Source organism: Schistocerca cancellata, chromosome 1 (assembly GCF_023864275.1).
Source record: "Schistocerca cancellata isolate TAMUIC-IGC-003103 chromosome 1, iqSchCanc2.1, whole genome shotgun sequence".
Lineage (NCBI taxonomy): Eukaryota > Metazoa > Arthropoda > Insecta > Orthoptera > Acrididae > Schistocerca > Schistocerca cancellata.
Genome location: NC_064626.1, coordinates 681,633,084 through 681,648,930, shown reverse-complemented (window position 1 = coordinate 681,648,930; position 15,847 = coordinate 681,633,084). Strand labels below are relative to the sequence as shown.

At 37.2% G+C, this 15,847-nt stretch overlaps 1 protein-coding gene across 6 annotated transcripts in view; it reads right to left on the bottom strand.

Moving 5' to 3' along the window:
- Nucleotides 1–9,530: 9,530 nt before the first annotated feature.
- LOC126184175 (SAFB-like transcription modulator) overlaps nt 9,531–15,847 on the bottom strand; it is a 187,112-nt gene continuing 180,795 nt past the window's right edge. For all 6 annotated transcript variants that reach the window (XM_049926547.1, XM_049926559.1, XM_049926572.1 and 3 more), the window contains 3 exons: nt 13,782–13,986; nt 10,093–10,272; nt 9,531–10,000 (listed from right to left, as the gene is read on the bottom strand). In XM_049926547.1, coding sequence (XP_049782504.1) covers nt 9,927–10,000; nt 10,093–10,272; nt 13,782–13,986 — 459 coding nt within the window. In that variant the 3' untranslated portion in view covers nt 9,531–9,926. The remainder of the gene's footprint in view (nt 10,001–10,092; nt 10,273–13,781; nt 13,987–15,847) is intronic.

Genomic DNA, 15,847 nt, shown 5'->3' with positions numbered 1-15,847 from the left:
AAGTGCCTGGCAGAGTGTTCATCGAACAACCTTCACGTCATTTTTTTACCGTTCCACGCAAACAGCACTTCGAAAAAACAATCTATTTTGTGTGAACTCTAAATTCCCTTATTTTATTACAGTGATCATTTCTCCCTATGTACGAGGAGCCAACAAATATTTTCGTATTCAGAGGAGACAGTTGGTGGTTGAAATTTCATGAAAAATATCACACTTCAGTGGAAAATGCCTTTGTTGTAGTGATTGTCACCTCAACTTGTGTATCATGTCTTTGTTTTAATGACTGTCACCCAAACATATATATAATATGCATGACACTCTCTCTTCTATTTTGTTATAATACAAAACGAGCTGTCCTCGGTCAGTCCTATCTGATACAGATCACACACCATACAGCAGTACTACAGAAGAAGATGGACAGGCAAAGAGTAGACAGTGTCTTTCATAGACCTGTTGCATGCTCTAAGTGTTCTTTCCATTATTTAGAGTCAATTGCTACTTTTCACACCATACAGTTACCTTGTCTAAATCACTTGGCAATTGGTTTCGATCTTCTGATGGCAAACAATCTAAAAGGACTGTACATATTGTCTCCTAAATCATTTATATAGATTAGGTACAGTTGAGGGTCTATAACACTTCCTTGTGGAGAATAGGATGTCACTTCTATTTTACTCGACGACTTTCAACCAGTTACTGTGAACTGTGACCTTTCCAACAGGAAATCACAAAGCCAGTTGCACAACTGAGACATTATAGGCACCCAATTTGATTAGAAATCACTTGCGAGAAGTGGTGTCAAAAGCCTTCTGGAAATCTAGAAATATGGAATCATTTAAGATCCCATGTTGATAACATCCATTACTTTATGGGAATAAAGAGCTACTTTGTTTCACAAGAACCATATTTTCTGAACCCATGCCGACTATTTGTCATTAGATTGTTTTCTTCGAGGTAATTTGTAGTGTTCAAACATAGTATATGCTCCAAAATTCTATGGCAAATTGATGTAAATGATATGGAGTTTTCACACTCTTTTCTAGTGCATACGAGGGATGTTAAAAAAAAAAGAGACTTTTCAAACTGCGCAGGCAACGTACATTCAATTATTGATCTTTCTTTTTTGGTATGTTGGTACACATGTCCTGAACATATGTTCACAGTTTCAAGTGTACGGCATACTTTGTTTTTGACCGACAGAAAGGTTAGACATATTTTAGTGTGCTTGGCAATTTTCGATTATTGTAAAAAATGGAGCAAAGAATTTGCATCAAATTTTGTGTGAAAAACGGAATGAAGTGCTCTAAAACACTTGAAATGTTGAGAGTGGCACACAGTGAGTCTGGTCTAAATAAAAAAACGTTTACAAATGGTACAAGCTCTTCCAAGATGGCTGAGAAGATGCCAACGACAAACCTCACTCTGGACGCCCCAGCACATCAACAGATGAGAACATCAAAACTCTGAAGAAAATTGTTTTGGAAAATCATTGAATTAACATAAGAGTTACTGAGGATGTTGGCATATTGGTCGGCTCATGTCATGCAATTTTTTCGGATGTTTTAGGCAAGAGATGTGTGTCAGCAAAGTTTGTTCCAAAAGTTCTCAATTTTGATCAGAACCATCGCATGAGCATCGCTCAGGAGCTCTTGAATAACGTCAGTGATGATCCTTATTTGTTCAAAAGCAAAACATAGGTCTACTTATGATTATGATGTCAAAACCAAGGCCCACTTGCACCCCAACTCACACCAAGTTCAATCAAATGTCAAAGTTTTGCTCACTGTTTTTTTCAATTGCTGTGGCGTAGTGCATCATAAATTTTTGCCTGAAGGTCGTATGATCAAAAAGGAGTTACATGCTGTTTGCAGGAAGCAATATGTAAACAAAGACTGGAATTGTGGAAATACAATTCATGGATTTTGCATCATGACAATCCACCTATTCATTCGTCATTTGTGTGTGAGACATTTTTTGGTCGAAAACAACACAACAATCCTTCCTCAGCCACCATATTCACAGGATTTGGCCCCCTGCGACTTTTTCCTGTTCCCAGAACTAAAGAGACCTATGAAAGGAAAAAGATTTTCAATGACTGCATCTCTGCAAGACTGTACCAAAAAGTGCTTATGAGAAGTGCTTCAAGGACTGGAATAGGTGTTGGCACAAGTGTATTGTATCTGAGTAAGGGGACAACAGGAATACTGATGAATAAATAAATATTTTTTTCACAAAAATATAAAGTCACCTTACTTTTTAAACAAACCTCGTTCACTTGCCACACCCATATAGCAATAACTGTTTATGACTGGTTGGCCACGCAAGCCAGTATGAGAAGGGGAGAAAAGGATTGGGAAAATTGAGAGGGGGTAGGAAAATATTGGGAGGCAGGGAAGACCAGGAGGCAAGTCACTCTTGGCAGCAGATGCAAAGCAAGGTTTAAGTATGGTAACTCTTTCCAAACCTGTGGGGTAGAGCAGATCATTGGGTGGAGATTACAATGTGGGAATGAGAGAAATGTAGAGCAAAATGATGCAAGAGTGGTAAGTGAGAATTGGCCAGTTGAGGATGGAGGTAGTGGAGGTTTGGACTAATGGCTCCCACACACATCCCATCCATTTGGCTTGAGTCAATTTGAACAGTCTGTTTAGTTACAGTCCAAATTAGTACACTCACAAATGAGGCCCTGCCACTCTGCACCACCATTTCACAGTGGTCTGTGACTGTGAAGTGTGTAGTATGTTGAATAAATAGGAGTGGCCATGAATGAGTAGGAATTCATTAATATAGCTGCCACTGCCGTTCCAATATCTGCCTTCCCCTATAATTTTTATCCTCTACACATTTTCTAGTACAAAGGAAGTCCTATCGCCCTCTCACTTCTTGTCACTTCTGCAGAGAATTTCAACATCCTTTAAAAGCACCACATCTCAGACACTCCAGTTCTCTTATTTTCTGGTGACTGAATGAGGTGGATCAGTGGTTGGCACACTGGACTCACATTCAGGAGGATGACAGTTCAAATCCATGTACAGCCATCCAGATTTCAGTTTTCCACGATTTCCCTAAATTGCTATAGGCAACGACCAGGATGGTTCCAATTTCCTTCATCATCTTTGAGATGTTCCAAGCCTGTGCTCCATCTCTAATGACCTTGATGTTGATGGGACATTCTAATTTTCCATATTTTTTTCTCTCGCAGTCCAAGATTCACTGCCACAAAATGCTGTGCTCCAAAATTCCGTTCTCATAAACTACTTCCTCAAATTAAGTTTGATATTAATAGACTTCTTTTGGCCAGGAATGCCCTCTTTGAATATAATAGACTGCTTTTGATGGTTTCCTTGCTTTGTGGACCGTGTGTTATTTTGCTTCCAAGGTAGCAAGATTCCTTAACTTCATCTACTGCGTGGTCATCAGTTCTTGTGTTATGTTTATCGCTAATGACATTAGTTTTGTCTTTCTTCAGTTTACTCTCAATCCATGTTCTATACTCTTTAGACTGTTCATTCCATTCAACATCTCCCATAATTTTTCTTCACTATCACAGAGAATAGCAATGTCAATTATCAGCTAAATCTCATCACTGATGTTTTTTCACCATCAATTTTAACCCCACTCCTGAATCTTTCATTCATTTCCATCATTGATTCTTTGAGGTATGGTCTGAACAGAAGTGGCAAAAGACCGCATTTCTGGGCACGCCATTTTTAATCTGGGCACTTCATTCTTGGTCTTCCAGTCTTGTTGTTTCCATTTAGTTCTTGTACATATTATATTTCATCTGACAAAACAAATGAAGCACCCAGAAGCAGAGGAGAAAACAAAACAAAATTTCACGAGTTGAGAGATGTGACGTCATTGCAGTGATTACAAAATCAAGTCAATCTTTCAAAGAAGTTGGCAATATGAGCCCACTTACAAATATGGTGCTTCATGCCCCCTGTCTTGGATGCATGCATGAATTTTGTTGGGAAGGGTGTAAAGACGTATCATCGTCTGAAGAAGTTGTATCTGGTCCTCGATATCCTGGATACCTGCAAGAGGACAGAAGTAATGTCTGTCTTGATCCACACATTCTATTGGGAACAGATCTATGGATCTTGCTGGTCACATGAGTACCTCAGTATCATGCACACAGTTGATAGAAGTATGTGACACATGTGGATGAGCATTGTCTTAGAGAAAAATGGCACCACTGTACTTTTGTGTGAGATGTAACACAAGGATGCATGATGTACCATTATGCAGTCAGAGTTCTCTGTCACTACCAGCCATGACCTGTAGTCATACCCAGTGCAACCCCTCATTCTGGCAGCAGGAGTAAATCGAGCGAGGTGGCACAGTGGTTAGCACACTGGACCCACATTCGGGAGGATGACGGTTCATACCCGCGCCCAGCTGTACCGATTTAGGTTTTCCGTGATTTCCCTAAATCGCTTCAGGAAAATGCCAGGATGGTTCCTTTGAAAGGGCACAGCCGACTTCCCTCCCCAACCTTCCCTAATCCGATGGGATCGATGACCTCGCTCTTTGGTCACCTCCCCCACATCAACCAACCAACCAACCAGCAGGAGTAACACTGTTCTGCCTCTCCAAAATAATGAAAGAATGGGACATCTCACTAGCCACAGTCACATTTGGCAACAATGGTCACCTGTGGTTCTGCAGAACCAAGATTCATCAGTGAACACAATATGAGACCACTCATCAGCGGTTGATGCTTCCCATTCACGGCGTCACTCCAAACGTAACCATTTGTGTTGTGGTATTAGCAGCCTATGCTTGGGATGATAATCCCCTTGTCTGGCTGCTGCTAGTCTCTGACCAATGCTAATGCAGCATAATGGCACACAGTGTTGCAGAAGTTCATTACTTGTTCTCGGATGGCAGGTGCAGATATGAAGGGGTTACAACGGGCTTGGTGCATAATACAGTGATCCTCCCTGGTGGTAGGTAGACATGGTTGACCAGAACCTTGACAAGTATGCCTACCTTCAAATTCCTGTACACTACATCAGGCCAGTGCCAAATCCAAATGCACAACAAATCAGGATATTGCATGGTTCGACCAGCCAGCCAAATGGAGACCCACAGTAAGGCACCCTTAAAGCTCTGTCAGGTGCTGATAACACTGTCTCTTATGTGTATGCAGCATTTCCATGTCCTTCACAGTGATCATTCAACTTTTATACATAATTTCATGTCTTTTTCTCACTAATCTTCCCACCCCCAAAAAGAAAGTGGGGGAGGCAACTTACTACATTTCCGTTGTTTATGCAGTAACATGGCAGCATCAGGCATGATGTTTTAGTTGATTACATCTTTACTACTAACTCTATTTGCAACACAGTTTGCAGACAATGTCCATACATACCATTGAACGTAGCTGCAAAATTATATTATTGTATGACGCATAGTTCGGGAGATAAGATGCCATAAACATTTAGATGTGTGAAAAACTAGATTGTGCTTAAAATCGACTTTAAATTACTCCGTTTATATTGATCCTTTCGTAATGAGAACACTTAGTGTATTACAGCAAACTTTTAAGCATAATTTTTAATCTTCACTAAGCTTTTTCTTGCTTACATGCTTAAAGGCAAATATTTAACACATTAACTTGTTTCTAAAGTAATTTGATGTTTGAAGCCAATTTTACCTGCAAGTTTGATTCTTTAAAGAATTAGTGGTTCACTGGTATACCCTACCACTGGTATACCCTAACCACTAAACATAAACAACACTAATGCACTCTAGTGGCTTTTCAACCTGTCATAGAGAATTGCAGCTCTAATCGTTTCCGTACACAAAATTACTTTGACTTCTGACCGTATCCTCTGGATGCTTCACTTGTCTTGCCAGGAAATGTATACAACCCATCTTTTCCTATAGCTTGCTCCTATTTTTCCCAGAATTTAGAACTTTTTGCAGCATTTACAGTGTTGAACGCTTTCTCTAGTTTGACAAGTCTATGAACATGTCTTGATTTTTCTTAAATCCTGCTTCCATTATCAAGTGGAATGTCAGTGCTGCTTTGCTGGTGCCTTTACCTTTCTGGAAGCCAAACTGATGATGATGGTGATCATAATCATCATCACAAATGTGTTACACAACAACTGTGTCAGATGTTTAAATTCAACATGAAGTTATATCAGAATTTATTGTTACTTTCCTCTCTGTCAAAACTATTATTTCAACAATGAAAATAATCAATTACTGATAATATAATGTAATATATTATTGATGATATTTTTATCTATCCATTTACATTAAAACTATTACTTTGTACCACACCATTTTTGCTCCATCCCCACTCAAATTTGATGGATGCATCCATCCTCCAGGAGTGCATTCACACACTTATAGGAACTTACATTTTATGGACACTGAACACTCTTGGCAAACTGACCAGAGCCTGCACATGAACACCTTCCAGTTATGTTCTGACTTTGCATCTTGCCCCTCCATCAAAGTTGTACGTCGTACATCACTCTTTTAAAAGACTCTGAAGGCTCTTCCGTATTAATAAAATGGTTTGCTGCTTGTTCTATTGTGTTCATCCCAATTCAGGGATTACTTGCTTTATTTTCAATAAACCTAATAATATTTTTCATATCAGAAAATAGCTCCTTTCATCAGATAGAGACAAACTGATAAAATCACCAACTGACATTAAAATACGATTAAAATTTAGATTGGTATGTGACGTAGGAAACTTAGCTAGGGCACAAAGATTGTATGTTACTCTAACTCATGAAAACAATTGGGTTGCCATGCATCAAATATTGTCATTTTTCCACACCATTTAACAATAAGCATTTACTCTATTTCATTTAATCTCACACTATCCGTGAAATCAAGTGGAAACATTCACATGCCTATTAACCCTTTCATTACGAGCACCGTATTTAGCCAGCATCCATGCATTGCTCTGTGTGTAAGTGCTCTGTAGTTTGCCGGCATCCACATGATGCTTTATATGTACAAGAGCCGTATTTAGCAGACATCCACACGCTGATCTGTGTTTACGAGAGCCGCAGTTTGAAGGCATCCACATGCTGATGTGTGTGTACGAGCAACGTATATAGACAGCATTAGCATAAATCTTTCTTCAAGCATTACAGGACACTGGAAAACAGTTAATTTTTTCAAGGTTCATAACATTCTTTTGAAAATTGTATTTGTAGCTATGTTTAGTTTGTTTTATAAAATATTTTACCTCCTTTTCAGAATGCTACAGAGGAGGTCAAAAAGAATTCTATTTGCTAACGGACTAACTGTTGCAAAAAATGAAAATCAACATACTGTTACATCACCTACAAAAACTAAGAAAAGAAGAGCTGTATGTAATACTTCAGAAGCAGAAGTAGAGAATATTGAACCCATTAACAGTGACCGTGAAATATGGATATCAAAAATATTCGTGCCTCAAATACATAAATTTGCATCAGAAACTTCGAGGGATTAAAGTAAACATAACTCGATCACCGAAAATCTTAGATTACATTCAGCTTTTCATCTCTGAAGCTCTCATAGAGTTAATTGCAAATGAAACAAATCACTATTGGTCTTGGAAATATAATATTAACATAAACAATTCAGAAGGAATTGGAATAGCCAAACTATACTGTTTTTTTGCCATATCATTTTTAATAACGCGCAACAAGAAATTATCTTTAGTATTGTGTTGGAGTAAAGACAAACTTCTGCATAGCGATATTTCTGGAGAAGTAATGGCTAGAGCCTGCTATTTCAAATGATTACAAATGCTACATTTCTACCATGATGCTGGTTCTGCCAATGATTGACTGTATAAAAAAGGAACGTCATTGATTTATTAGAAAAAAAAAATTTAGTCAGTCATTTCAATCGTTCCAAAAGCTATGCATAGACGAGAGTTTACTGTTATATAAAGGGCGGCTGTCTTTCAAACAATACATCCTGTCAAAAAGAAACAGATTTGGGATAAAATCTTTTGTTCTCTATGACTGTGAGACAAGATTTGTACTAGGTTTAATTGTTTACGCCACATCATCTACCCTGGTGGATACCAAAAATAAGGATACTGGAAAGTTGGGAGCAATAGTTGAAGCACTTACAAAGCCTTATTTCGGAAAGGACCATCTCATTTATGTAGATAATTGGTATTCCAGTCCAGTTTTATTTAGAATGCTACACAATAATTGTACAAATGTCTGTGGGACCATAAGAAAGAGAAGGAAAGGAATGCTTAAAATTGATGAACGCTTCAAAAGAGAACAGGCAATCTCTTGGTCATGCAAAAACTTAATACTCATAAAGTGGATGGATAAGAAAGAGGTTTATATGCTTTCTACCACGCACTCGGATGAATTTGATGTAGTAATCAAGCAATCAAGTATGGCAGGAAAAAAGTTATCCAAAAACTTGTATGCATATTGGATCATAATAGTACAATGGGTGCAGTTGATGAAGCTGACATGGGTATAAGCAGTGAGGAATCAACACGCAAATCTCTGAAATGGAATCACAAATATTTCTTTCACTTGTTCGACATGTGTGTGTGGAATGCCTATTGTCTTTATAAAAACAAAAGGAAAGAACCGGTATCCAAGGCAAAATTTCAATTGCAGTTAATTCGGGAAATACCGGAAAAGTATCACGGAAGTATAAAAGTCAACATTCAACAGGCAATAATCATCCACTTAGATTAACAGAAAGACATTTTCCTTCGGTTTACAAATCGGTAAAAAGAAATCGAAATAGAAGGTGCATCGTTTGGAGTGCAGACTAGAATCTAAGTGTGAGTGTAAAAACTGTAATGCGGGTTTGTGTGTTGACCCTTGTTTTCAAATTTATCACACTGAATTACTTTATTAAGAATCTTTTGAATGATCCTGAATTGCATTTTTATTTATAATACTTGTAAAATCTCCAAATAGATTGTTATGTAAAACCTAAATAATGTAACCTGCACGTCAGTTTACTGACGTGAAATGTGCACAGTTCACGACACACTGCACCCATCAGTGCAGCGTTCAGTGGTGCCACTGCAGCAGAACAGACGGCCATAACAAAAGGGTTAATGTACCATGTACTTGAATTTGCAATTTTCACCAAGAAAATCTGTCACTGAAGATTATGATTAGTCAATATTTATCCTCAAAAGAGAAAATTCAAAGTGCCACAGAAGACACATAAAAAAGAAGAAAAAAATTAACCTAGTTTAAAATCTGTCAGTTCCTTCCTCAGAGAGGAAGAATCTTCATCACCCCTCACCTTAGGGTCCTCTCAATCTGTTGTCTACATGACCCAGGTTCCAAAAGCTAGCATAGTTCATTTTTTTACTTTTTTGTGTCTCTATTGTCTGTATGTAGAATTCTGCATCTTTAAGGTAAGTACTGGCCAGCCATAGTTTTCTTGTAATGATATAATTATCACAAGTAAATTTTCCTTCTGATAAAATTGCAATCATTATCAGTTATATTCTAAGTGAAAAGATGGTAATCTGTCCTTTAACTATATTTACTTAAGGAAAACAAACAGGAGATTGTGTATCTCATTTATTACTGCTTTTTAATACACTAACAACAGTACAAGTCCATTACAACCTCTCAATACTGCTGATTCGTGAGAGAAAGAAACCACACATAACAAGGTAAAACATTTATTATAACCAAAATCAATTTTAAAATATTAACGCTATACATATGATACAAAACAATATTTTAGTCTTTCAGACGAGCAACATTTTTAAATTCTACATTATAAACAAGAGCAGCAACACTATCATACAAGGTACTTGAACTAGGTACCCTTAGCAACATGTTTCCAAGTGATGCATTCACTATTTATGTAAGCCCATGTAAAATCTTACTTTTTTTTTTACAGATAGATTCAAATATATGTTCCCTGCGTACAGAAACAGAAAACTGTGTACGAAGTCAGTATTTCTTCCGTGCAAAAACATCTTTCCCGGATGCCTTTATTTTCTGTTGATAAATCAGGCCTGAATTTGCTGAAACAAGCAATATAACACAGTCTAAGTAAATATATTTTTAAATAAGACACTGTCTTACAATGACTCACTTTTAATAAAACATTTCTTACCAGGTTCTCTCTTATGGCGATTTCCAAACATCATGTTCTGGCGGAATTCAGCTGCTTTCTGCGCTGCTGACTTAGAAACATTTACCACTTTATCATAGGACATGATACCAAATTTTGTTGAAGCACTGCTCTTCAGTGGAATGTAATCAAGAGTAGTTGGTTTCTTGAAGCTCTGAGAATCTGTAATTAGAAAGATGTAGCAAAATTTTGAGTCATATAATGCAATAAGACCTAATTAATGGAATGGGTAAACCAATAAAGCAATTCACTAATGGAAAACAATATGGGCTGGGGAGAGGGGGAGGGGAGACCAACACTAACACACAATAGCCTGTGGGATCATTAACAAGAGCTATGGACGAATAACTTTCAGAGTATTGTTTGTATTAAAAACATATCATATACCATGTGGGTCAGGTTTTAAGACAGTCCAAAAATTTTTTAATTAATCCTTGAACTGCAAGCTTATCTGATCTGACACATTTCAAGGCTGGCAAATGGAATTTCTTGTCCATATCTGTTCACTTAATTTTTTTCTTTCTTTATATGGTTAACAAAGGAATCAGTTATAACTATCATTATTCAAGTAGAAAAATTACTGTATAAAATATTTGTTAGTTAATATATTCATAAAGCATACTCCTGTTCCTGTTTCCTGCAGAGGTTCTTGGTGTAACTGATAATGATTTTTCAGAACTCTAACACTGACTGCTTAGTTACTTCACATGCCCTGATAAATGCAGCCATGCTACATCATAAGATAGGAGAATTTCAGGATCAATTGGATCAATCTTTCCATTGTGCACAGACTACAACAGCTAGATACAGTACTGATGTCAAACAAGAGTATCTGAATTGGTCAGTTAGTTCACTAGCACTACTTTTGAAAGTTTCTGTGAGAGTTTGTGGACCGCTTTGTGAGAAGATGATAGTAACACTGCAGTCACTGGCATGCTAAACAGCATGATTTTCTCAGACTTCTCCCAAATGCATACAGATTATTTTCAATCAAACCCAATACACCACCTGCAACAAATTAAACCCACTACACCATCTGCAACACTATCCAAGCTAAAGTCTGAACCATTATGTGATCATCCAATAACTGGAGTGCAAAGGTTTTGTTAACCATCATGCCTTGTGTGTTCTTGTGGACACATTTCCATAGCAACTTTCATCCCCTAACAAATATTTTTTTATGTCTAAGCAAGAAGTAAAATAACAATTTTCATAAATTTAGATTTAATTCTTTTTAATGTAATAAATTTTTTTTTTTTCAAAATTTCTTTTCCCTACTGCACTACCTCAAGCATCAAATTTCCAGGAACACTGAAACACATATTTTTTTGTCTTTTGGATACATGGTTATGGATTAACAGCGATTAATATAAATTAACTTAGTATTCAGATCACAGTCTTGATCGCGTTTTCAATTTATTACTTAATACTAAGTTATTATAGATATCACCTTAAAAACTTTTAGTAGTTCTTTAGTAATTATTTATTAAAAAATCTTTCACCCACTACTTTATCCCCTAAGTGGCTGAATTTCAAAAAATACTGAAACTTTTTTTTATTTTCTGACTGAGAAAACTGTTTTCATAGACAAAGCTTCAAAATTCTGCTAATACTGACTTACTTTCAAAAAGTCTTTCATCCCATATTTCACCCCATGTAGGAGTGGAATTTCTCAGACAATTCCTTCTTAAACACTGTCTACAGTAAAAGATCCACACCCTCTTCAAACTTTAAGTTTCTATCCTTTGCGGTTTGGCCTGGGAGATGATGAGTAAGTGAATCAGTTTGAGCCTATTTCAACCCCTTAGGGGTTGAATTTCCAGAAACAGTGACATGCATATGCTTTATTTCCAACAGAGAACCCAAATACAAATTTTTATATATCTAGCTGCAAAAATGCTTGCATAACTTCCATGAAAACTTTCATCCCCCCCCCCCCCCCCCCCCCTTTCACCCGCCAGGGGTTGAATTTCCAGAAACAGTGGGACATATGTTTTTTTAATTTTTTTTTATTTCTGAAAAGCAAAATTTAAATTTCATGCATTTAGCTTTAAAAATGCTGACATCAAATACCTATGTTCATATGTAGCTTTAAAAATACTTTGGTAGTTCTTTAATAATGATATATTTACAAAAAAAAAGCATTCACCACTATTTCACCCTCAAAAAGTCAAATTTTCAAAAATGCTGAAACACATATTTCTTTATTTCTGACCAACAAACCAAATACCAATTTTTGGAGTTCTAAATTTCAAGTTTGTATCCTAAGCCGTTTGAGCTAGGCAATGATGATTCGGTCAGACAGGGCAGGGCAAGGTAAGGCAGGACAATGCTTTACGTATATACGTTATGAATAACAGTTATAAAGATGTAGGACATCCTTTTCATAACTGGTGCCCTGGGATTGCCACCACCCAATCTTAAGATATCTGGCTTTTTCATTATAGCATCTCATGTCTTGGTGGAAATTTGTTCATAGCCATGGAACATGGTATTGTTGTGAATCATCAGTCAACCACTAACCCTTACTGCTCATCCCACCCAATGAACCTCATTTTTCTGCTGCTTTTCTGGTAATGTTTCTGTTTTTGTTGTAGGCATCACATCTTAAATACGACCCTTGGATAATGAACTGGACAATGGCTGACCTTTATTATCACAAAAAAATTCTGTTGAACACAGAGTAAGCTGAAGTTACAAGATTACTCATATTCCACTTACAGTTGTAAGTTCCCTATTGGAAATGATATTTACATCCATTCTTGCCAAGTTGTGTGTGTGTGTGTGTGTGTGTGTGTGTGTGTGTGTGTGTGTGTGTGTGTGTGTGTGTGAGTGAGGGGAGGGAGGGAGGGAGGGAGGGAGGGAGGGAGGGAGGGAGGGAGGGGGAGAGGGGAGGGAGGGAGGGAGAGAGAGAGAGAGAGAGAGAGAGAGAGAGAGAGAGAGAGAGAGAGGTGGGGGTGGGGAATAGAGGGGGGCAGAATTTGTTTGCCTATTTGCCTATGATAGTAGACACTAGTCAGACAGTTTCCACATTGACAAATTATGCATAAAAAATTGTTCATACCCAGTAGCTGCATGCTGCACAAATTTTGTTTGAGAGCTTCATTTAAGAGCTACAAAGTAAGTGGCAGACAGTAGAGTTCTTACACTCTCTTAATAGAAAATATTCATGGATCTGAAAGCACATGATAGTATAAGGCCATGAGACAACACCAACATGTACAACTAATACTCCTTCAGTGGTTAGAATGGCAGGGAGTTGGTTTCCATTCTAAGAAAATCATATTAATCAGTAGAAAGTCACACCTAAATTAAGATGATGTAAAACAGGGTTGTATGAATGGAGTCACATGTATCAAGGAGCCAAAAGCTGAGAAATTCAAAATTATTAATTATGAACTGCTCTTAATTAGCCTCAAAAAATTGCAAATGGAAATGAAAGATAAATAGTATGTAAGACAAGATGAGAAAGTTAAGTGAGGAAGGGTGGAATGGAGGGGTAAGGGATGCTGAAACTAGGATAACTACACTACAAAACATAGCCAGTGACAAAGTTCTGCCCCATGGATCGAAAACTTAGCATAAAGTTAACAATGATAACATACTTGTTGTGCATGATCCTTTAGATTGGAAAAATAAAATGAATAAGTTCACTAACAAACAATCCTTACCTGATGGTTCATCACTCTGTTCGCTGCTGGGAAGTACAACCTTCTTGCGTTTCTTTTGTATGGAAGTAACATTATTATTAATTCCATTTTCCTCTGTCTTTTCAGAAAGTGTCACTTTCATTGTGGTAGGGGCTTTTTCTGAAAGACGTTCAAGTAATTCATCCGGTAATCTTTTTGTTAAACCATTGCTTATACCAGTGTGATGCTGTAAAGACAATAAACGTGGATTGTTAATTTTTTTCATGATGAAGAAACCACAAGAAAGGTTTGTAACAACAAATTTTAAAGGGAGCAAAGAACCATTTGACCTGACTTGATTACGATACTTCTTTTTCTAGTAACAAACCTGGCCATACAGCATAGTTTCAAAGCAACAACTTTTTTTGGGAACAATGTCAGATATAATGTTATTACAACTGCATATTTAAATGGATCATGTGCTTATTATCCAATAAAATCTACTAGTGTCTGCACAGATGGCAAATTCAATCGCTGTTAAGACAAGTGGCAAAGAACACATGTATTAAATTGCTGTAAACATATTTGTTATATAACACATATTGTAGCTGCTCAAATCCAAGATGTTATAAACTGATATACTGTTACCTAGGTTCCCCTAAACACTTAATAGAATGAGATCTTTCAGGGTAAAAGAACTGAAATGAAGGCAAAATCTATGCTGTAAACAAAAGCATTTTTCAATCAAATGATTAAGTTTTAACAATATACAGAAGCTGTGATCCTGTACTTCAAGGGTGGGTGGAATTAGCAAGTATTTCACCTATCTGCTTTTCTGAGCGAAGACTGAGCACAACTTGTGTGGCAGTGATGCTGCAACCGTCCCCACAACTGAGCTCTGCTATTCTTCACCAATTTGAAGCGTTTTTACTATGCTCACAGCTTCTACTCAGATTAGGCACACTGTGAATTAGCCTCTTCATGCTTGAGCAACTGTCAGAATTGTTTTGAAATTCTCTCAGCATTCTTGAAGGACATGTGGCACTGTAGTTTTAAAGTGTTTCTCGTTGTACTAGACCAATGTTCACAACGGAAGTGTCACAACATACTGCTACCTGGGTTCTCCTAAACACTTACTAGAATGAGATCTTTCAGGGTAAATGAACTGAAATGAAGGTAAAATCTATGCTGTAAACAAAAGCATGTTGTGACATTTCAGTTGTGAACATTGGTGTAGTACAACAAAAAACACTTTAAAACTACCGTGCCACATGTCATTGCAGCACAGCATACTTGAGTGATGTCCTTCAAGAATGCTGAGAAAATTTCAAAAAAATTCAGACAGTTGCTCAAGCAAATACATGTCAGGTGCATTGAGAGATTTTTAAGTTCCTGCTTAAGAGTGATAAGCTTCTTTTATTGCATGCCTTATCTTCACATTCATACATTCCTGTTCAAGAGTTTTATGTAACAAATGTGTGAAATTTGTATCTCATAGTCGTTTCATAGTAATAATAATAATAATAATAATAATGTATTTTGTAGTTTTGCTTTTTTGCATCTGGGGAGGGGGAGGGAGCGATCACACATAGGGGTGTCGTGAAAGTTTGAAATGTAAACAAAAGGGTCGAGGGAAACAGAACCAGATGTTGGTAGGCAACCCACCAGGCAGTGCTACTGCACTGCAATCATGCACTGCTCTGTTGCATGTACATCTAGCCACCTGGCTCAACTCCATTCTCCGAGGAAAAAAACTCCCGGGAATGTATTAAGAATCACATTGCGGAAATTTAAGGCACTGCAATTGTTTCAAAATTATGCATGAACTACTTGTCTTTTGAATACAGTTCTCTCATAAGTTTTCTATGACAGTTATGTGACAAATGAGGTAACATATCTTTATTCCACAGTTTATGCTGTATGTTTCACAAATAAAACTGGTGACATGGATTTGTTAGAGACAACCTTGAAGCCAGAAACAGAGATTATGTGGAAAACTATCTGCGTAGAAAGGTGTGTCTGGAAATCTTATTGGTTGCAACAACACTTCAAGAGAACTCATGACATTTTTAGACCTATTGAAAGTTATGCCAATAACTCTTAAAGAC